The sequence below is a fragment of the Phyllobates terribilis genome, unplaced genomic scaffold (assembly GCF_046119375.1).
Source record: "Phyllobates terribilis strain yellow unplaced genomic scaffold, ASM4611937v1 Scaffold_4__5_contigs__length_816908805, whole genome shotgun sequence".
In the NCBI taxonomy this organism is placed as follows: domain Eukaryota; kingdom Metazoa; phylum Chordata; class Amphibia; order Anura; family Dendrobatidae; genus Phyllobates; species Phyllobates terribilis.
This window is the reverse complement of record NW_027362764.1, coordinates 282,043,924-282,067,081: the sequence shown is the minus strand read 5'-3', so window position 1 is coordinate 282,067,081 and position 23,158 is coordinate 282,043,924. Positions and strand designations below refer to the sequence as shown.

Sequence of the window (23,158 nt, the reverse complement as noted above, 5' to 3'; positions counted from 1 at the left end):
AACCCCAAAACATCAGGGAACCTCCACCATGTTTGACTGTAGGGACCGTGTTCTTTTCTTTGAATGCCTCTTTTTTTTTTCCTGTACACCCTATGTTGATGCTTTTTCCCAAAAAGCTCTACTTTTGTCTCATCTGACCAGAGAACATTCTTCCAAAAACGTTTTAGGCTTTCTCAGGTAAGTTTTGGCAAACTCCAGCCTGGCTTTTTTATGTCTTGGGGTAAGAAGTGGGGTCTTCCTGGGTATCCTACCATACAGTCCCTTTTCATTCAGATGCCGACGGATAGTACGGGTTGACACTGTTGTACCCTCGGACTGCAGGGCAGCTTGAACTTGTTTGGATGTTCTTTATCCACCGTCCGCACAATCTTGCGTTGAAATCTCTAGTCAATTTTTCTTTTCCGTCCACATCTAGGGAGGTTAGCCACAGTGCCATGGGCTTTAAACTTTTTGATGACACTGCGCACGGAAGACACAGGAACATTCAGGTCTTTGGAGATGGACTTGTAGCCTTGAGATTGCTCATGCTTCCTCACAATTTGGTTTCTCAAGTCCTCAGACAGTTCTTTGGTCTTCTTTCTTTTCTCCATGCTAAATGTGGTACACACAAGGACACAGGACAGAGGTTGAGTCACCTTTAATCCATGTTAACTGGCTGCAAGTGTGATTTAGTTATTGCCAACACCTGTTAGGTGCCACAGGTAAGTTACAGGTGCTGTTAATTACATGAATTAGAGAAGCATCACATGATTTTTCAAACAGTGCCAATACTTTTGTCCACCCCCTTTTTTAGGTTTGGTGTGGAATTATATCCAATTTGGCTTTAAGACAATTCTTTTTGTGTTTTTTCATTGAAGACACATTAAATGAAGATAATAATTCCAAAGAATTTGTGATTGCAATCATTTTCAGGAAGAAACTGAGTATTATCTGACAGAATTGCAGGGGTGCCAATACTTTTGGCCACCACAGTACATCAGTTATATAATTTTGGGCCAGGAGCCACATTTGAGCAGCAATGCTGTTCTCTGCTGCCCTGATCTATCTGCACACAGGCATGCTCAGAAAGATATAGGCACTGATTCATCTATCTGGTATATATACCTGTTTGCACTCAAATTTTGTGAGATTTCAGTGAGTAATTGTGCAAAAAAATCTGCCACTTTTTGTGTTTTTACACCAGCTCTGCCAACTTTTAGCAGACTCTGCTTGGATGACAAAGGAATCCTAATATATGCCACAAAAGTGGTGTAAATTAGAACAGAAGTGTACCCAAGTCCCTGACTGTATTACGTTCCATATGCTGGCCACGCCAGCTGAAAGATGCATCGAATCCATTACCAGGCTCACATCTTTTTCTCATCTGTCTCCTGCATACACTTCATGAAGACTACCATACAAAATTCCACTCCTAATGTTTAAGGGCCATAGAATCAGTTAACAACTCTGTTCTCTTTTCCCTTTATTAATCACTGATGGTGTGGCTGGTTCTATTAAAGAAGCATTCCGCCTCCTCCCATCACAATTTTTTATCCTCTTAATATATTGAAGTCCTCATATTATATAGCACTGTGTACTTACAATTACGTATTTTGCTCTTCTACCTAGCTAATTCTTCTATTTTCCATTAGGTCTATGATATCATGTGATTTAAAATCTGTGTATAAGCAAGAGGTCAATTTTTCCCTGTGACTCATGAGTCACTGCAAAAGTCCCTGGCAGGGGGGGGAGGGAGCAGCTGGGTCAGGATTTGAAGAGGGGAATGATAAATGCAAGGGAAAGAGACTTCTTGATTCTACATAGAGCAGAGAAAAGAGAAGAATTAGCTGTTTAGAAAGGCAAAATGAGCAATTGTAAGTACACAGTGCTATATAATATGATGACTGCAATATATTAAGAGGATAAAAACTTTGATGGGATTGCTTCTTTAAAAGGCACTGTTTGGCCCCATAGAAGGGGCACTGTTCTAATTGTCACAGATTAGAGTGTGCCCCTGTAAACCAAATCTGTCACTATGAATAGCTCCCTGAACCACTGTGTTATGTACATGGATAAAACACACATATGCATTTCTTATCTTTTATTCCCCACCATAAAGGCCTTTTCAAAGAGCAAATAAATTGCACACAAAGTGCCAATTTTTATATTATTTTCATAGTTTTTCATCATGGGAGCAAAACCAAGAAAATATTGGCCAAACTGTCTCATGACTGACACAGTGGGCACCCAATAAACCTCATTCAATATGATTATTTTAAGATTTTGGTAGAAAAACTGTAGGGGAACAAAAGCGCACAAGACCATTGGGTGATACCCTTTTGGATACAAGGAATGTAAAAGGTATATGCTACAGGCCCAACTCCTATGAACACCTGAAGATATCAGCTGCTGCCGACTTGTGGCCCGGGGATGAATGATCTCCTCCAGGATAGTTGACCAGTTTAGATGATAACATGATATCGAGCTGCGCTGCTGTAATGGAGAATCCTTAGAACCAAGATGCGTTAAAGGGTTTTTATTTCCATAACGCATTTCAAAGCTGGACTAGTGACTTTTTCTAGTGAAAAAAAACAATCGAGTTTAAGATTTTGTCATGGTAGTCATTGACTTCACCAGATATATACCAGTAATATTGACCCCTTCAGCAGTGTGTATAAACCTCCAATACTTTAACAATTTTTTTTTCTTTTTCCTTGACTTGTGGATGATTTTTTTGTTTTTTTTCCTGGTCACCAGACAAACCCTATTTATCCTTATATCCATCATTTGACTGGATAAAATGCAGATGTGAGCAGAGCCTTCGATCTAATGACTATGATGCCAAGTTGACAGCCATCCAATTTTTTTTACTTTTTTTTTTTTCTTCCCCATGATCTTTGTTCCCGTCAAAAACAAGTGTAGCTGCTTACCTCCCTTAATAGTGGGAGAGCTGAAAGATGTCTAATGTCTATGGCTTTCTAAAGAATATGATTCTGCCCTCCCTGTGTTCAAAAGCTTAGCCCTTATTAAATAGAAAGAAAAGCTTTTAGTCGTGGCTTTTCCAGGATTTTCAGTGAAGGTAGAGCTGTATTTTTGCTAGTCATCCGGCTTTGTACCGCCGGCTTGCTTCAGACGTGTTCAGTTTACACTGGTGTGGTTGATGTGCTGGAATTAATGTCAGTATATCACAGTGTGAAATCTTTGTACTTTGGCACCTTCCATAGAGAGATTATCAACGCTATTGTACTGAATTTATTTATTACAGATTTTGGTTACTTATAAAATGTATGAAAGGGATACAAGTGTTTTTTTTTTTTTGTTGTTTTTACATAACGTGATCATATGGCTATTCCTTTTGATGCCCATACACATGGAAAAATGACTCCGGCATGCATGTACAGTGGGTACGGAAAGTATTCAGACCCCTTTAAATTTTTCACTCTTTGTTTCATTGCAGCCATTTGGTAAATTCTAAAAAATTCACTTTTTTTCTCATTAAAGTACACTCTGCACCCCATCTTGACTGAAAAGAACAGAAATGTAGAAATTTTTGCAAATTTTTTAAAAAAATATCACATGGTCATGAGTATTCAGACCCTTTGCTCAGACACTCATATTCAAGTCACATGCTGTCCATTTCCTTGTGATCCTCCTTGAGATGGTTCTACTCCTCCATTGGAGTCCAGCTGTGTTTAATTAAACTGATAGTACTTGATTTGGAAAGGTGCACACACCTGTCTATATAAGACCTCACAGCTCCCAGTGTATGCCAGACCAAATGAGAATCATGAGCTCAAAGGAACTGCCCAAGGAGCTCAGAGACAGAATTGTGGCAAGGCACAGATCTGGCCAAGGTTACAAAATATCTGCATTACTCAAGGTTCCTAAGAGCACAGTGGTACCCATAATCCTTAAATGGAAGACGTTTGGGACCACCAGAAGTCTTCCTAGACCTGGCCGTCCAGCCAAAATGAGCAATCGTGGGAGAAGAGCCTTGGTGAGAGAGGTAAAGAAGAACCCCAAGATCACTGTGGCTGAGCTCCAGAGATGCAGTAGGGAGATGAGAGAAAGTTCGACAAAGTCAACTATCACTAGAGCCCTCCACCAGTCGGGCCTTTATGGCAGTGTGGCCCGACGGAAGCCTCTCCTCAGTGCAAGACATATGAGAGCCCACATAGAGTTTGCTCAAAAACACATGAAGGACTCCCAGACTATGAGAAATAAGATTCTCTGGTCTGATGAGATGAAGATAGAACTTTTTGGTGATACTGCTTAGATATATGTGTGAAGAAAACCAGGCACTGCTCATCACCTGCCCAATACAATCCCAACAGTGAGACATGGTGGTGGCAGCATCATACTATGGTGGTGTTTTTCAGCTGCAGGGACAGGACGACTGGTTGCAATTGAAGGAAACATGAATGCGGCCAAGTCAAGAGATATCCTAGATGAAAACCTCTTCCAGAGTGCTCTGGACCTCAGACTTGGCAGAAGGTTCACGTTCCAACAAGACAATGACCCTAAGCACACAGTTAAAATAACAAATGAGTGGCTTCAGAACAACTGTGACCATTCTGACCTAAACCCAATTGAGCATCTCTGGAGAGACCTGAAAATGGCTGTCCACCAACGTTCACCATCCAACCTGACAGAACTGGAGAGGATCTGCAAGGAAGAATGGCAGAGGATCCCCAAATCCAGGTGTGAAAAACTTGTTTCATCATTCCCATGAAGACTCATGGCTGTACGAGCTCAAAATGGTGCTTCTACTCAATACGGAGCAGAGAGTCTGAATACTTATGACCATGTGATATTTCAGTTTTTCTTTTTTAATAAATTTGCAAAAATTTCTACATTTGTTTTTTTTTTCAGTCAAGATGGGGTGCAGAGTGTACGTAAATGAGAAAAAAAAATGAACTTTTTAGAATTTATCAAATGGCTGCAATGAAACAAAGAGTGAAAAATTTAAAGGGGTCTGAATACTTTCTGCACCCACTGTATGTGTTTTTGGTGGGTAGATATGAGTAAGCCTCTTCCAGATACCTCCTATATGTAAGTTATCTCTTAGGAGAATTCATAATGTCCAATACATCCGATCCTTGCTTCTTACTCCAATTTCTGCAGTTGGGGGAGAATCTGGACACTGGCGTAAACGCATGAGATAGTTGGCCAACCATCTAATTTTTCGGCGCCACTTTCGTCTGCAAATGCTCAATGATTCAGTATGTCAGAATAGCACTGTATTTAGAGGTGAGATGACTTGTTTCACAGCTTATAATCGCTAAATGGCTTGCAGTGTATTATGTAACATTTGCTTTGGATATTCGCATACAATCCCTTGTTTACTGATCTGTTAATACAAAAACTTGTATAGACAGATTACGTATAGGTATAGTACCTTGATCAGGTATGTGTGTATATATCATCATGCATAATGGTATGAAGCTAGCAGTGACTCTAACCAGTCTAACCACACTTATATGTTCTCTAATAATAGCAATGACCGAACACGTGAGCTGTCAATAGACAATACTATGTGCAAACATTGTGTGCGACAAGTCCGTTAAATATTCAGCTCTCCAGACATGTTATGCTGTTAGTAAGTAGGTGTGTGTGTGTATGTATGTATGTGTGTCTGAAAAATGCTGAATGCTAACAGCCCAATGCCTGGCGTTTCTGCAAATAATGGAGATTATGTATTGTTATTGCAGTGACAAGTGACAGCAACTGTCTATGTAAAGAGATTGTCTTGGAAACAGCCCCTTTACGTTGGACTTGCAACATGCAGTTGTTTTTTTTCTTTGTCTGTGTGTGTGTGTATATATGTATATGTATATATATATATATATATATATATATATATAATTAGTACAGACCAAAAGTTTGGACACACCTCATTTAAAGATTTTTCTGTATTTTCAGGACTATGAAAATTGTACATTCACACTGAAGGGATCAAAACAATGAATTAACACATGTGGAATTATATACTTAACAAAAAAGTGTGAAACAACTGAAAATATGTCTTATATTCTAGGTTCTTCAAAGTAGCCACCTTTTGCTTTGATGACTGCTTTGCACACTCTTGGCATTCTCTTGATAAGCTTCAAGAGGTAGTCACCGGAAATGGTCTTCTAACAATCTTGAAGGAGTTCCCAGAGATGCTTAGCACTTGTTGTCCCTTTTGCCTTCACTCTGCGGTCCAGCTCACCCCAAACCATCTCGATTGGGTTCAGGTCTGGTGACTGTGGAGGCCAGGTCATCTGGCGTAGCACCCCAACACTCTCCTTCTTGGTCAAATAGCCCTTACACAGTCTGGAGGTGTGTTTGGGGTCATTGTCCTGTTGAAAAATAAATGATGGTCCAACTAAACGCAAACCGGATGGAATAGCATGCCGCTGCAAGATGCTGTGGTAGCCATGCTGGTTCAGTATGCCTTCAATTTTGAATAAATCCCCAACAGTGTCACCAGGAAAGCACCCCCACACCATCACACCTCCTCCTCCATGCTTCACGGTGGGAACCAGGCATGTAGAGTCCATCCGTTCACCTTTTCTGCGTCGCACAAAGACACGGTGGTTGGAACCAAAGATCTCAAATTTGGACTCGTCAGACCAAAGCACAGATTTCCACTGGTCTAATGTCCATTCCTTGTGTTCTTTAGCCCAAACAAGTCTCTTCTGCTTATTGCCTGTCCTTAGCAGTGGTTTCCTAGCAGCTATTTTACCATGAAGGCCTGCTGCACAAAGTCTCCTCTTAACAGCTGTTGTAGAGATGTGTCTGCTGCTAGAACTCTGTGTGGCATTGACCTGGTTTCTAATCTGAGCTGCTGGTGACTCGGATAAACTTATCCTCAGAAGCAGAGGTGACGCTTGGTCTTCCTTTCCTGGGGCAGTCCTCATGTGAGCCAGTTTCTTTGTAGCGCTTGATAGTTTTTGCAACTGCACTTGGGGACACTTTCAAAGTTTGCCCAATTTTTTGGACTGACTGACCTTCATTTCTTAAAGTAATGATGGCCACTCGTTTTTCTTTACTTAGCTGCTTTTTTCTTGCCATAATACAAATTCTAACAGTTTATTCAGTAGGACTATCAGCTGTGTATCCACCAGACTTCTGCACAACACAACTGATGGTCCCAACCCCATTTATAAGACAAGAAATCCCACTTATTAAACCTGACAGGGCACACATGTGAAGTGAAAACCATTTCCGGTGACTACCTCTTGAAGCTCATCAAGAGAATGCCAAGAGTGTGCAAAGCAGTCATCAAAGCAAAAGGTGACTACTTTGAAGAACCTAGAATATAAGACATATTTTCAGTTGTTTCACACTTTTTTGTTAAGTATATAATTCCACATGTGTTAATTCATAGTTTTGATGCCTTCAGTGTGAATGTACAATTTTCATGGTCATGAAAATACAGAAAAATCTTTAAATGAGACGGTGTGTCCAAACTTTTGGTCTGTACTGTATATATCCGTCTATTACACCGGCAATTCTGTCCCTCACACAGCAGCACCTCTCCCTTCTCTGCCTGTTCCCGGGTTAGACTGTGACGAGCATAGGGGCACCAGGTCTTATATAAACCCGATGATGATATGCAGCCAACCAATCTCTGTAATGCCACAACCAAGATGGCTACGGCATTACAGTGCGTGGCTAGCAATCGCTGCATGTTCATTGGCTCTCTAAAGCGCCCCAAACGTGCAGGGAGGGGACCCGAGCTCCCGCCTGAACATCTTGGAAATACGCGCCAAGCATGTTGAGCAGTGAGATGCTCAGGCGAGTACCGAGCAGTGTCGAGCACACTCGCTCATCACTAGTGGACACTGTTTACTTTCACATAATGGTCAGGGGCATTGTTCAGTTTCATACATTGTCAGGCAATGTATAGTTTTACACATTGTTCGGGCAGTGAATTGCTCAGGCATTGTTTACTTAAACACATCACTTATTTAATTAAATTGTACTAATCTTAACAACCACTCTCATGTGAAGACACCAAGACATTTTGGTTTAAACTTGAGAAAGTCGCAAAAATAAATGTGTTTCACATCCTGTTGTACCTACTTCTTTTTTTCACTGAAAACGCAGCAAAAACTGATTAGCAACGTTTTTTGCTGCGTTTTTTGCACTTACTCATTGCTTTCTATGGGTAAAAAAATACTGAAAGAATTGATATGCTGTAATTTTCACGCAGCAAAAATGCAACGTGTGAACATAGCCTAAGTAGTTTGCCTCCCTGTGTACTCAGTGCAAGCTGTTCCTGATATCTATACCGGTGATTGTCTTTGCTGTTCAGAAGTCAACAGGTGACTAAAAGAGCACATCATCAGAGAAGCATCCAATGATGCACATTTGTAATCCTCTGAGCTCTACAGCCATTCACGGGCATACGTAATTATGGTACATTTTTATTTTTATAACATCATCATGCCGGATTTACATTGTGACTGGTGTAGATGGTGTCTCTTATAGTTGTCGTTGTAAAAGACAAATATATTCTAGGTTATGTGAGTCATGAAAATAAAAACTACTTAAAGGTCTGTATGTAATTGAGCTCCTCATTTATTTTAAGTAATGCCTATGAAGAATATAACCCTGGGCACTCTGCATAATTTCTCTTTTCAAACTCATGGGGGTCTTGAGTTACCTAAGTAACAGGTGGAAAGCCAGTCACACTTACATTTCCATAATCGCCACCTGTCATGACATTGGATTCCTTGCCCTCTTGTTTTGTCATCAAGTGTTCGTATTCTTTCTGCTCTGCATCACTCCATTCTGCAGATAATCATAGGTTTCCCATCCAGCCATACAATATCATTTGTATAATGAAACTATCACTCTTAGGCTTACCCCGAGGAATGTTTTAATATCCTGCAGTATAAGCCCATAAAAAGCATATAAATCTAGTTCCTAGAACTGTTCTTTATAACATTGTGACACTGAATCTACAAAGCATGTTAATGTGACCTAAAAATGCTAATTCTTTGCCAGCATCTTCACTGGTTTGTAAGTTCAATGCTGTAACTCGCTGCTGCTGCAACTAACCCAGAGAAGAAAAAAATGGGACCCCTTAGGATCATTTCAAGATAATGGTTTATCTAAAGGTACTTTCCCCTACTTTTAAATGTTAGTGTGTATGGGCCCAGGGTAGGGAATTTTAAAAACCAACTAATAATGTCTCGCCCTCTCCTCGGACTGGCACCTCTCCACCACAACGCACTGAGTATTGTCCCCTGCCAGTTTCCTGACAATATCTCATGCCAGCTGTAGCCAGCAGCTGCCGTCCAAACAGGAATTTGCATGCTTCATCTGATCAGCAACCGCTGATTGACTTCAGCCATCATGTGACATTTTTATGGTACTAGACCGGTGAGGGATTTAGAAGCCAGAGCACCTAGTACACAGGTTCTTTTTGTTTGTTTTTTTAATTCTCCACCCTGGGCCCATACACATTAACCTATAAAGTAGGGTAGAACAATGTTTGCTTGGACAGCATAGCATATATACATATATATTCTTAAAATACATGTTTGTTTTTTTCACATTCTTAAGAAAGGTCATAATAAATAAGTGCAAAGGAAGATGAAGGTCAGAATGGGAAGCCTCATTCCAGGTATAGAAGAGACTAGTGCATGTAACAATTTTTTTTGTTTATTTTTTTTTACATGGGCGCTCGAGTGAAAAAAACTGACCCATTAAGGCTATGCGCCCATGATGCAGAAATGCTCCGGATTTTTACTGAGCGCTTCTGCATCTCCCTGGCAGAAAAAACGCATGCAGATTTTACATGAATTTTTCCTGCCAGGGACATGTGGATGTGAAGCGTTCTTCACTTGCATTTCCGCATGCGGGTTGTCAAGTGCTTTTCTAAGCAATTTTAGCATCACTTGGAAAGTGCTTGACAACTTGGTCACACTATATAAATCCATGCAAAGGGCATGTATTTATATAGTGTGACCATAAAAGAATGTTAATAATTATTATACTTACCTTCTGATGGCCCCCGGAGTCCTTATCCGATCCGTCCTGGCTTGCCGGCATCTCGCGGTGGTCTAAAAGGACTTGACATGACGTCATTTAGTCATGTGACGGGTCACGTGACCGCCAACATCAGTGGTCGCGTGACCCGTCACATGACTAAATAACGTCATGGCAGGTCCTTTTAGACCATCACAAGCTGCCGGCAAGCCAGGACGGATCGGATAAGAACACCGGGGGCCATCAGAAGGTGAGTATAATGTATATTTTTTATTTTATTATTTTTTTTTTACAGGTACTATGGTACCCGGGTCTGGAGGAGAGTCTCCTCTTCTCCAAAACTGTGTACCATCCGCACATTGAACCGCATGATATCCACATGTGCACATGTAGTGATGCGTATGTCATGCGTTCCAATGCAAGTCAATGGCGGTGAAAACGCCTCGATTCCGCAAAATAATTGGTAGTGCTGCAAATTTTTCCGCAATGATAATCCGCAGCGGAAATTTCCGCAGCATGTGCACAGCATATGCAGATTATCATTGGGGAACATGGCAGGCCTTCTACCAAGCGTTTTTAAGCATTTCTGCAGCGGAATTGCCGCTGCGGAAACGCTTAAACGCATAGTGGACACACAGCCTAAATAAAATTTGGGCCATGTGCTATCAATTTTTTTTTTTTTTTCTTTTTTCAAAGACCTCATACTTGCTTATAATACGCTCATCTGAAAGAGCCCTTAAGTGTATGTTCACAGTCTTTTTGATGGTCACAAATCCGAAACTGCTTCAAAAGCTCCTTGAAGATTTTTCCTAATCATTTTAATGGGAAAACCATATTGGTGTTTATACAGCAAATCTCCCCCTCCAAAATGGCTTTAAAAAAATATCTGAAAACCCTTATAGATTTGAGGTCAATTTCTCCTAAAGCTCTACTCGTTTCTGGTAATGTGCAATGTCTTTCTATCTGGATAGGACAAAAAGAATCCCATTGATCACAAAAATATGAGCGAAAATGTTGTTGGTTCCTTTGCCATGCTTTGGGCTGCTTCCCAAAGTGACTTTAATAGAGAGGGTGGAAAATATTTGGTGCATGTCCAGCCCATTAGTGTTCCATTGTGTCCTGTCCATTTCATTTCTAGTCATGTTAATGAAGGTAGCAGGCTGACTGGAAATGCTGTCATTTTAAAATACTAGTACTTTTTAAGGTGAGACCGATCTCCGCAGTAAATTAGAAACCAATAACTGGAGATCTATTTTATTTTTTCCTCAGGTGGAATTTTCTTACCCTCCTTTGATTTCAGGAGAGGGACACGACAGCCACGTCTTACCAGAGGAATGGAAATACCTTCCATTTCTGGCATTGCCGGATGGTGCACACAATTTCCAAGAAGGTATGAGAATGGCCAGTTGCATTATGTTTTTGTATGAGCTTGTATCATAAGCTAGAGAGATGCTTTGTGAGCAGAACCCCATATACTGTGCAGTAAGCTGGCCATTTGCTGTGACCCTTTTCGACTCTGTGTGATGAGACTTGGCTTTCAGTTGTGGACTTTCCAACCTGCAAAATTAAAGGGGATATCCAGCCGTTGAAAAAGAACTGTTAAAATAAAAACGACTTACTTGTTGTCTTTCCCCAGCAATGTTACTGTTCGTTATATAACATGCGCTGTGATATATAGAAGATTCTTTTGTGAAATTTGTAACTCCCATGAAGCATTATTGCAGGACTTTTCTGTTTTTATGGATTTCCAGTTGTGCTCATTTACACATGAAGCGTCCTTTCTTCTTTTTCCGGGGTGCCCATTTTGGTACAATGGGTGTTTTAGTATTCATTGGGACAACTCATTGATTTTCTCATTTCTAAGGTTGCGTCCTGGTGACAGATTTATTTCTGTATCTTATTTAATAATATCTTGTTCTGGAGTTGGAAGAGGGAAAGAAAAGAGACACGCCATAGGGTGATACAGTATAGGGTGGAAGAAGTTAGGGGGAGATGAGGGGGTGCTCACCTGACTAGGTTGTGCATGTCACAAGTCCATTGTATGCCTGTAGTGTATACAGCTGCTGCCCGCAGGTAGAAGGAAATCTTCATCTACTTATGTATTGAGGAGGAAAAGGAGATGGACGTTTCTGGTTGACCACACTGCTGAACTTTTATCCCTCCCTATAGCCGCTCGATTCCAGTCATGAGACGGTGCAGGATAGCGGTTTCAGTCACCGCTCGCTATACTCTGAGCGATGTGCCTGCTCTGCACGCATACACTGAGGAGCAGACTGTTAAAGCCAGGGAGTCATTATAGCCACCAGTCACAGTGCAGATAACAGTGACTGTAAGCGATCCCTGCACTTCCCTGATGACTGGAAGTGAGCAGCTGGAGGGAGGATATTACTTAATTTCTTCCCTGTAGCCGCTCTTCAGCAAGCCTGGCAGGTATGATTTTAACGCTGTTTACCTGCAGATCAGCCCTCTTATCTGCAGATAAATAGCACTTCTATACATGACAGGTTCTCTTTAAGTCACAATATTTCACACAAAAAAACATCTTTTTTAAAAAAATAAATAAACCTTAGGTGCTCTTCTTGTAAAATTTTGGCACTTCCTGATCTGTCCCATGATGGACATTAGTGGTTTCCCACGGGTCCTATTGACTGTAGTGGGGGTTATTCAGATTGGTGTCATGAAGTCCAGTCTTGTAACAGCTAGATTAGAGTCTCCAACGTAGATATGAGCAGAGTCTTAGAGTAAATTCACACAATACAGATTTTGTTGCAGAAAGTCCTGTAACTGTCAGTTCAGTTGAATGAAACTTCTTTTCAGTTGCCGAAATTTCGGCAATAAAATCTGCATCGTGCATCGTCCGCTTTGTACTCCGAGGTCAAGGAGAACTTTGATTTTTCCAGATCTATGCCAATAGTTAGCTACCCCAGACCACCAGGGCAGTGTTTCACCGTGTTTTTTCTCACCTTGACCTGTGGATGAGTTTTCTGTATTTACTCTCACAGACACCGTGTTTTTTCACCTCCCACCAAGAAGCGGAGAGCGGAAGACCGTTTATGGCGTTTCTTGTTACAGACAGATTGAAGCAAAGGTATTGCTCGGATCAACACCGATTTACTGTCTCCCAGCACGTAAAAGCTATTCATGCACTGGTCATTTTTACAGACTTTAATCCTTACCAGGAGTGAACATCTCAGAATTTCTGAATATTTATTTGACAAGTGTTAATGATATGAGATGACAAAGAAAATCCCATTCCGTGCACACATTAATTAGTTGTATGACTAGCTGCCTTTACAGCTCATACTCCTGCATGTAATCGGCTCTTCCTATATAATTATTATGTTGTGCTGTTCTGCTCATTCCTTGCTGCCTTTGCTGTAATCAGTTCTGTATTTTCCAGGCCTTGAAAGTGCGTCAGGCCGATATTACCCGGGAAACTGTGCAGAAGAGTGTCTGTGTGTTGAGTCAGCTGGTAAGATGCCGCTTTGTAGCCCAGTGAATAAATGACATGATTCAGCCATGTTAGAGTATGAATAGCAGGTCAATCCTACTCTCTTGGGCAATAAAAGACGGCTGTTTTCTGCAAATATAATTGTAATGTAATTGCATATCATATAATACAGGACTGACAGTAATACTTTATGCCTATGCCACTAAGTAGAAGATTGCACTTCTTATTTTTCTTGTGTAATTTATTCTTTACAGTTGAGTTGCCTCTAGCTTTGATTCTTTGTAGTTGATGAAGCATATCTTTAGCTACAATTCCATTAGCTAATGTGAAGAATTCTCTGGAACTGCTGCTTCTTCTACAAGACCTGTGAACTGCTGACCCACTGATGGGCTGATTCAGAATATATGCTGCATCTCCAGCAGACAAGACATGTCAGACAGTCCTAAGGCGTTATGGTGGAAAATAGGAAGTGCAATGAAAACTGCCCAGTTTAGATTGTTTTTTGTTTTTTTTCTTAAGCCCCTATATGGATTACTTCAAGCAAAACTTCAATTAATCACTCACGCCTATTTTGAAGAAAAGGATTTTTCACAAATATCTATTCTTAAGGTATGTATGACCAGTCAAGAATGGATCTGAAGCTCACAGAGGCAGTGCATTGTTTTATGATGGGGAAAAGCTAATATAAAGACCATTTTTTTGCAAGTTTCAAATCTGTGCTTGTGTAACACTTGTAACGCTTCATAGAACATGTAGCTGTATGCATTTTATCTAAATCTTTGTTCTGGTGCATTTGAAAAAAGTTCTTGCTCTTATATAAGTTGCTCAACATTGTAAAACTGTACAATTGAATCCAGAAAAACTGTCCACGTTTTTTACTTTGAACCTCTGTTTGAGTTTTGAGTTTGACATCCTTGATCTAGAGCATGACAACTATCCAGAGCCACACTGTATAGAAAATGTACTTTTGCTAAAGGGTTATTACTAAATGAATTAAAAAAGGTTTTCTGGTTTTGGAAAAATCCTGTTCCGTGGTTGCAGGGTTTTTTTTTATTTTATTTTTTAAACAAACTTGTTTTTACTCACCCTACCTGGGTCTGGGCAGAGTCTACGCCACTGCTCTCGGTGTGTTATTGGCTGCACCGTTAACATCACGTTAACAGGGCTGCAGCCAGTCAGAGAGCTCAGGGACTCATGCAGAGCCGCTGATCTCATTTAAAAGCTGTTGTGCTGTTGATGTAATATCAACACTGCAGACAATAACAGACACCGGGAGCAGCAGTAGAGACTCAGTGACGGACCCGGGTAGGGTGAGTAAAGCATAATCTGTGTTTAAAAAAAAAAAAAACTGTAGCCAGGTGACAGTTTTCATGAAACTGGAGAACCCCTTTAATGGCACCTATCTGCGCAGCAAAATAATAAAAGAATGCATATTTACCTCCTGATGTGGCGCTGCTTCTCAGTTGTCGTCGCTGTCTCCCGGCACTCGCTTAACACTGTCAGGTGACTACTGAAGCCATTCAGTATTCCGTTAGAGTGGGAGTTGCCTCTGATGGAATAGAAAAGTCTGCATCCCATCAGCTGCAGCTTATCGGCTACAGTGGTCATGTGACTCTTGGGAGACATAAAACATTCATGGGTAGAGCGAGCAATTCCAGTCCAGAAAATATGCATTTTATTTTGTTCTGCAGGCTGCTGAGGGGGCATGCAAATCTTTGTTTTGCCAGCAGTGTCTTCACAATCACTCTAGAAGGCTACTGACAAATTATTAAAAATAAATGAGTATATGCTCTGGGATTAATTGTACATGTTTTTTTTTGCTCCAGGAACTCTATGAACATATGAATGGTTCATTAGGTGGAAGTGCATTAGAGGGATCACAGTTATATCTTGGTGAGTTGCTCTTTGTTCCTCTCTCTGAAGAGGATGTCAGCTTACATTTGATCAGTCACAATGCCGACCTTTATTGCACAGGACAATTTGACAGCATGATATATTATGCCTGACAGCTATTTAGAGTATATTTAGAAAATGCGCTAAAACAGAATATAGAAAAATAAGCATTATTGCCTAAACTCCTTCATATGAAATATTATTTAAAAAATCCACCTTCTAAAATTGCATGAGATAGATTTAAGTCCACAAACTCTCTCTCGTTGGGACCATGGTTACTTTTTGCTCCAGTAATTGTTGAATCTCCTGTCTAAATGCTGATTAATTCCGATTTTTTTTTTTTTTTAATTTTTTTTTTAGTTTTGTGCATCTATTGATTTTAGAAATGCAGACTATAAGATTATTCCATCAGCTATACACAACATTCATTGAGTGACTCAATCATTTTTTTATAATGTTCATTTACTGAACACCATTGCTTTTTGTCTCATCTGTGATCAGTGTATTTGAAGTAGAAGCTTAGTGGAGAAACTCTATGTATAGTTGGGATTGCTTAATTTCTGCCTGGGGTTGTGAAAGAAAAGAAGATATTGCCTAAAATTTCCTTTTACATGGATTGTGCCACCATAGTGTGTGCTTGTGTGTGTATTTATTTTTATTCTGTTTAAAGATAATGCTTGGTTCTAAATATATCTGTGTTTTGTAATAAGGATGAAGAGTATAGATTTAGTAATATTTGCCTGGCTTGTAGCTTTTTATATGTAATTGTTAGCAGGTGGTCGATCATGCGCAATGAATCTTCTGTCACTCTATCTGCGCCTAACTGAAATGAAATACCTCCATCCAGACCCACAGAGTGCATGTGTAGTAATAAGCAAGTGGTAGTATATACAGCCGGACAGAGCAATCTAATTTTACTGCCCCGCAAAGTAAATGACTGGCCCTGTTTACCCAAGTGACTTATTACCCTATGGAGGATGTGCTACTTTCATGATGTACTAGGAAGTAACCCTGTACAAACAATATCATTTCAAAGGATAACGCGTGATATATTCTAATAATAATTTCTGCTCCTTTCTAGGTCTTTCTCCACGTGATCTGGTGCTTCAGTTTAGACATAAGGTACGTATTTAGTTTTATATCAGTGATGTTCTCTTGTTGTCAAGCATGGCATAGACTATATAGGGATCCTTTTTGGTGATTTAAAGAGGATGCATCACCTCCCTTTCTCATGCACATATCTGATTTGGAAAAAATAAAACATTTCCTCATTGATTTAATGATAAAAGCACTGTCCATTTAAGAGAATGAGACTGACATTTGCACAAGTTGGGGTTGTCCAATGTCTTACCATTTTGACAGCTCTGTGAGACTACCTGCTTCTGCGCTGGCAGCAATCCCTGTGTAGGGGGAACATTGGGAGAGTGCAGATGTAGACATCAGCTTAGTATAATAAACGTCTGTCCGTATGCAAAACACGCAGCACACAGTCCAATGCAAGTCAATGTAGTGGGTCGTATGACCAATCTTCTATGCTGTCCGTCCGATGGTTCATGTGTTTTTGTTTTTTTTGTTTGTTTTTTTAAAAACACAGCCTGTGGTATTTTGGTCAGTTTTTCATATCATACTTGCTCCTTATGTCCATGTATGTGGAAAAAACAGATCACATATGAGTTACCCTTCATATGTCATGCATTTATCACAGATCTATTGCAGTTATTAACATACCAAACTGTATTATATTTTAACATTTTTAATATATGAAATGGACGCCATACAGAAGTAAAAGAGCGGACATACTGATGGCATACCGATGACAATATGAATAAAAACATTGTTCGCTTTTTTTCCTACTTTAAAATGGATGATTTTGCATCTGCTCTTCTGAATCTGGCTTTACTCATGCTGAATGTAGTTCTTCATGTGGCAATATAAGATGAATACCTAAATGTTATGGAGGAGGAGGATAGATGCAGCAGTGTAGGTAAATCCTCTGTGTATTTTGGCTGCTGCTGGCTCTGCACAATATAGAGTAAGAAACTCACATTAACCATTTAGAATCAGCTATGTCTTCTTCCTTTAGCTGGTCTGCAGCATACACAGGGACCCACCTAATAAATAACAATCTTCAGAATAAAGTAAAATTCAGGCACCAGGTTGAAAAGGAGGAAATTTTTCTTCTGAGTTGCGATTTCTTGCTCTTTGGAGTGCATTTGTGAAACGAATCACCACATTTATGATGACAATGGGTTAATCAATACTTCCATTATATTTAATGAACTAGAATCTTAACAAAACGGGCAAATTAAAGAGGCAATCTTATAGAGCACCTGTCACCAGGTCAAAATTTTCCTGTTTTTGTTCTTAGGCCACGGCCCCACTATCAGTATTTGGTCAGTATTCGGTCAGTATTTTTTCTCAGGAGTGGGAGCCAAAACCAGGTGAGGAACAATCAGCGAAAAGATATAATAGAAACAGTTCACAATTTCTGCATTTATCACCCACTCCTGGGAAAAAATACTGACCAAATACCAATAGTGGGGCCTTGGCATTATATTTATTATTCCCACTGCTCCCCTTAGTATTCTGTGTGTTTTGGTTGTGTTTGTTGTTTTTTTTAACCGGTTTCCGACCGCCCACTGTAGATAAACGTCGGCGCTTGCCGGGCTCTGTGCAGCGCCGACGTTTAAAAACGGTGGGTGGTCTCGCAGCGCTCAGGACCCCCAGGGTCCTGCAAGCGCTGCGATTCCGGTGCAGAGCGTTAGCTCTGACAGGGGACATCATCGGGACCTGATTAGATCAGGTCCCAGTGATGTTAACCCTTAGCTGTCTTCTATATGCTGTGATCTATTGTGATCGCGGCATATAGGAGACAGCAGGAGGAGAGGGGGTCGTCAACTTAACTCTCCGAAGACCTCCGAGTCCTTCCAGGACCTGGGGTTGCTATGGCAGCTGGAGGTCACATGACCGCCTCCAGCTCTGCCATATATGGTGTCCTGTCTGGCTCAGCTGCAGCTGTAGCCAGACAGGAGGCTCTGACTGAAACAGTCAGGGAAGATCTCATGTAATGTAATATATGTCTATTACATTACATGAGATCAGAGATCAGAAAAATAAAAATTAATGTCCCATACAGGGACTAAGAAAAAATGTAAAAAAAAAAGTTTTTAAACTATTAATAAAAAAATCACAAAATAAATAAAAATAAATAAATAAAATATTAAACCAATAAATCCGTATATTTTTACAAAACCAAAAAAAGTACACATATTTGGTATCGCCGCGTCCGAAACAACCCGAGCTATAAAACTGTCACACTAATTAACTCCTTCTGTGCACACCGTAATAAAAATAAATAAAAAACGGAGCAAAAAAATATGCTTTTTCATCATATTGCCAAACAAAAAGTGGAAAAAAATGCGATCAAAAAACAAAATAGAAATAAAAATGGTACCGCTGAAAACGTCATCTTGTTACGCAAAAAAAAAGCCGCCATACAGCTCCATCAGCCGAAAAATAAAAAAGTTATAGCGCTCAGAATAAAGCAATGCAAAAAAAATATTTTTTTCTATAAAATAGTTTTATTGTGTAAAAGCGCCAAAACATAAAAAAAATACAGTAAGTGTAGTATCGCTGTAAACGTACTGACCCGAAGAATAACGCTGCCTGATCACTTTTACCACACGCAGAACGGCATAAAAAAAAAACTCAAAAAACAATTCCTGAATTGTTTGTTTTTGTTAATTTTACCTCCCAAAAAACGGAATAGAAAGCGATCAAAAAATGTCACGTCCCCAAAAATGGTACCAATAAAAATGTCCACTCGTCCCGCAAAAAACAAGCCGTCACATGACTCTGTCGGCCGAAATATGGAAAAATTATAGCTCTCAAAATATGGTGATGCAAAAACTAGATTTTGCAAAAAAAGCGTCTTTTAGTGTGTGACAGCTGTCAGTCATAAAAACCCGATATCAATCTGGTATCTCTGTAATCACACCGACCCGAAGAATAAAGTAATCTAATCAGTTATATCACACTAGGAACGGCGTAAAAAATAAATAAAACCAATTCTTCACCTGCTACTGATTTGTTTATTATGTCCCCAAAGATCCCAGTAAGGCTCTGCCCACATTTATCCTGTGCTCTGCGCTGAGCACTTACACCAGAGTTTCCGTGTAAATCTCTGAAATACATGATTCAGCCGGAACCCATGACGGAAGATTCCCTGTAATGAGACAGATATAGGCCACTGTGGACGCCGTCTAGCCTGGGATCCCACGGTGTCATTTGTTTTAGGCGTGCATAAAAGTGCGGTTGGCCACAGTTTTGTGCACTTCTGAAAAAAAGGACACCGCTACACAGAGGCCAGACGGTGTCCAGAGTAACTCTGCTGCCTCATTACAGTGAATGGATCCTGCAGGGGTTTCATCTGAATTACATCACTTGGAAATTTAGATGGAAACCCCGATGTAAGTGCTCAGCCTAGAGCGCCGGATAAATGTTACGTAAAATGTTCCCAATAAAAGCTTCAACTCAGTCCTCAAAAAAAGCTAGTCCCCACTCAGGTCCGTCATCTGTTAAAAATATAAGGGACTTCCAAGTTACTGGTAGCAGAAAGGCTCTGGAAAAGCAAAATGACCCTTGCCCCCCAAAAGAAATTCAGAAAATTTTGTGCTCCCAAATCCAAATGCCTATTCTACAATAATTTGTTCTCCAATTGTCAAATAGCACTCCGTCCCCCCCAGATCTCACCGTATGGCTAAGCGGTACGATACAGCCACATATGGGGTATTGACACTTTTAGAAGAAATTGTGTGACACATTTCGGCACCATTTTTACCCATTGCCCTGTTTGAAAATGTAAAATCTGAGGGTAAAACATTTTTTTGTGGTAAAAATATAATTATGATTTTTTCACTGCCCAATGGTATAAATTTAAAAATTAAAAAATACTCACTACTTCCCTAGATGAATTCCTTGAGAGGTGTAGTTTACAAAATGGGGTCATTTGTGGAGGTTTCTGCTGTTTTGGCATGTCAGCGACTCTTCAAATGTGACATGGTGTCTGCTGCCTATCCCAGCCAACATAGCGCTCCTTTCTCTTCCGAACCCTGCCGTACACCAAAGCAGTGGTTTTCCCCCACATATGGGGTATCGGCGTACTCAGGAGAAATTGTACAACAAATTTCATGGTGCAATTTCTCCGGTTATCCTTATGATAATGCAAAATTAGGGGATGAAAAACATTTTTTATGGGAAAAATGTGAAAATTTTATTTTCACGGCTCAATATTATAAACTTCTGTGAAGCAGCTGGGGGTGCAAGGTGCTCACCACACATCTAGATAAGTTCCCTAAGGGGTCTAGTTTCCAAAATGGTGGCACTTGTGGGGGGTTTCCGCTGTTTAGACACATTAGGGGCTCCCCAAATGCGACATGGCGTCTGCTAATTATTCAAACAAATTTTACATTCAAAAAGTCAAATGGCGCTCCTTCCCTTTCAAACCCTGCCATGCGCCCAAACAGTAATTTGCCTCCACATATGGGGTATCAGCGTGTTCAGGAGAAATTGCACAACAAATTTCATGGTGCAATTTATCCTATTACCCTTATGATAATGCAAAATTAAGGGATGAAAAACGGTTTTGTGGGAAAAATGTGAAAATTTTATTTTTACGGCTCAATATTATAAACTTCTGTGAAGCAGCTGGGGGTGCGAGGTGCTCACCACACATCTAGATAAGTTCCCTAAGGGGTCTAGTTTCCAAAATGGTGGCACTTGTGGGGGGTTTCCACTGTTTAGTCACATTAGGGGCTCCCCAAATGCGACATGGCGTCTGCTAATTATTCAAACAAATTTTACATTCAAAAAGTCAAATGGCGCTCCTTCCCTTTCAAACCCTGCCATGCGCCCAAACAGTAATTTGCCTCCACATATGGGGTATCAGCGTGTTCAGGAGAAATTGCACAACAAATTTCATGGTGCAATTTATCCTATTACCCTTATGATAATGCAAAATTAAGGGATGAAAAACGGTTTTGTGGGAAAAATGTGAAAATTTTATTTTTACAGCTCAATATTATAAACTTCTGTGAAGCACCTTGGGGTTCAAGGTGCTCACCACACATCTAGATAAGTTCCCTAAGGGGTCTAGTTTCCAAAATGGTGTCACTTGTGGGGGGTTTCCACTGTTTAGGCACATCAGGAGCTCTCCAAATGCAACATGGCGTCTGCTAATTATTCAGACAAATTTTACATTCAAAAAGTCTAATGGCGCTCCTTCCCTTCCGAACCCTGCAGTGCGCCCAAACAGTGGTTTTCCCTCACATATGGGGTATCAGCACGCTCAAGAGAAATTGCACAAAAAAATTTGGGGTCCATTTTTTCCTGTTACCCTTGTGAAAATAAAAAAAATTGGGTCTAAAGTAACATTTTTGTGAAAAAAGTTAAATGTTAATTTTTTTTTTCCACATTCCAAAAATTCCTGTGAAGCACCTGAAGGGTTAATAAAGTTCTTGAATGTGGTTTTGAGCACCTTGAGGGGTGCAGTTTTTAGAATGGTGTCAATTTTGGGTATTTTCTGTCATAAAGACCCCTCAAAGTGACTTCAAATATGATGTGGTCCTTAAAAAAATGTTTTTGTAAATTTTGTTGGAAAAATGAGAAATCGCTGGTCAACTTTTAACCCTTATAGCTCCCTAACAAAAAAAAATTTTGGTTCCAAAATTGTGCTGATGTAAAGTAGACATGTGGGAAATGTTATTTATTAACTATTTTGTGTGACATATCTCTCTGATTTAAGGGCATGAAAATTCAAAGTATGAAAATTGCAAAATTTTCTAAATTTTCGCCAAATTTCCGATTTTTTCACAAATAAACGCAAGTTATATGGAAGAAATTTTACCACTATCATGAAGTACAATATGTCATGAAAAAACAGTCTCAGAATCAGGGGAATACGTTGAAGCGTTCCAGAGTAATTACTTCATAAAGTGACAGTGGTCAGAATTGAAAAAATTGGCCCGGTCACGAAGGCAAAAACAGGCTCTGGCGCGAAGTGGTTAATCGCCATACAGATCCAGAGATATGGATCTTTATGTTGTTGCTAATTTTTTTTTTTTTTTTTTTTTTTACTGAAATTTTATCGAAATTATTTTTTGAAATGGTTTTTACAGAAAGTAAAAGGAAAAAAGGCATATGACTTGAAAAATACCAGATAACTTTCCTTGTTAATAAAGGTTGCATTATCGTTAGCATAAAATATACCTAAGTCAGTAAGTCTACTTTTTAGTGGACTATAAAACCCCAATCAATAAGCTGACAAGACAATGATATGTGAGGAAGAGGTAAAGAACATTACTTAATCTGCCTATACTGCCTAAATCATTTTTCTCCCTCCCCCATAACAGCACCACGGAGAGAGGGGATCCGCCCTCCAAAGACAGGAAACCTACATATAAAAAAGGGTGGTACCTCTCCCCGCATCAGTTGGTTTCCTGTCGTTGATAGGATCCTTCAGTGTGGAATGGTACCTGAAGAAAGAAGATTTCAAGATTCCAAGACGTCCCAGGCCTGGCCAGTCCGATCCATGGCAGCCTCAGCTGGTGCAGCGCGCTGAAGCCCCACTGCTGGGTCCGGTGGGCCTTCAGAGTGGGAGAAGGAGCGCAGCTGCTGTGCCACGCTGCGGTGCTGAGCTTCCGAGCGTCCTACTGCGTATGTGCGGGGAGGCACTTCCTGATGACGCGGACCGAGGGGCACGTGACCGGAAGTAACCCAGCGCAGGAGGCCGGCAAATGCTGGGAGGACGCCGGAGACTGCCCCACTTTAAAGAGAGCTATGGATAAGGCTCTG

At 40.3% G+C, this 23,158-nt stretch overlaps 1 protein-coding gene across 1 annotated transcript in view; it reads left to right on the top strand.

Annotated features, from left to right (window-relative positions):
* AVL9 (AVL9 cell migration associated) overlaps window positions 1-23,158 on the top strand; it is a 69,441-nt gene that overhangs the window by 9,990 nt on the left and 36,293 nt on the right. Inside the window, exons 2-7 of the mRNA XM_073678283.1 lie at window positions 11,233-11,353; window positions 12,966-13,051; window positions 13,364-13,435; window positions 13,934-14,023; window positions 15,241-15,307; window positions 16,389-16,429. Coding sequence (XP_073534384.1) covers window positions 11,233-11,353; window positions 12,966-13,051; window positions 13,364-13,435; window positions 13,934-14,023; window positions 15,241-15,307; window positions 16,389-16,429 — 477 coding nt within the window. The remainder of the gene's footprint in view (window positions 1-11,232; window positions 11,354-12,965; window positions 13,052-13,363; window positions 13,436-13,933; window positions 14,024-15,240; window positions 15,308-16,388; window positions 16,430-23,158) is intronic.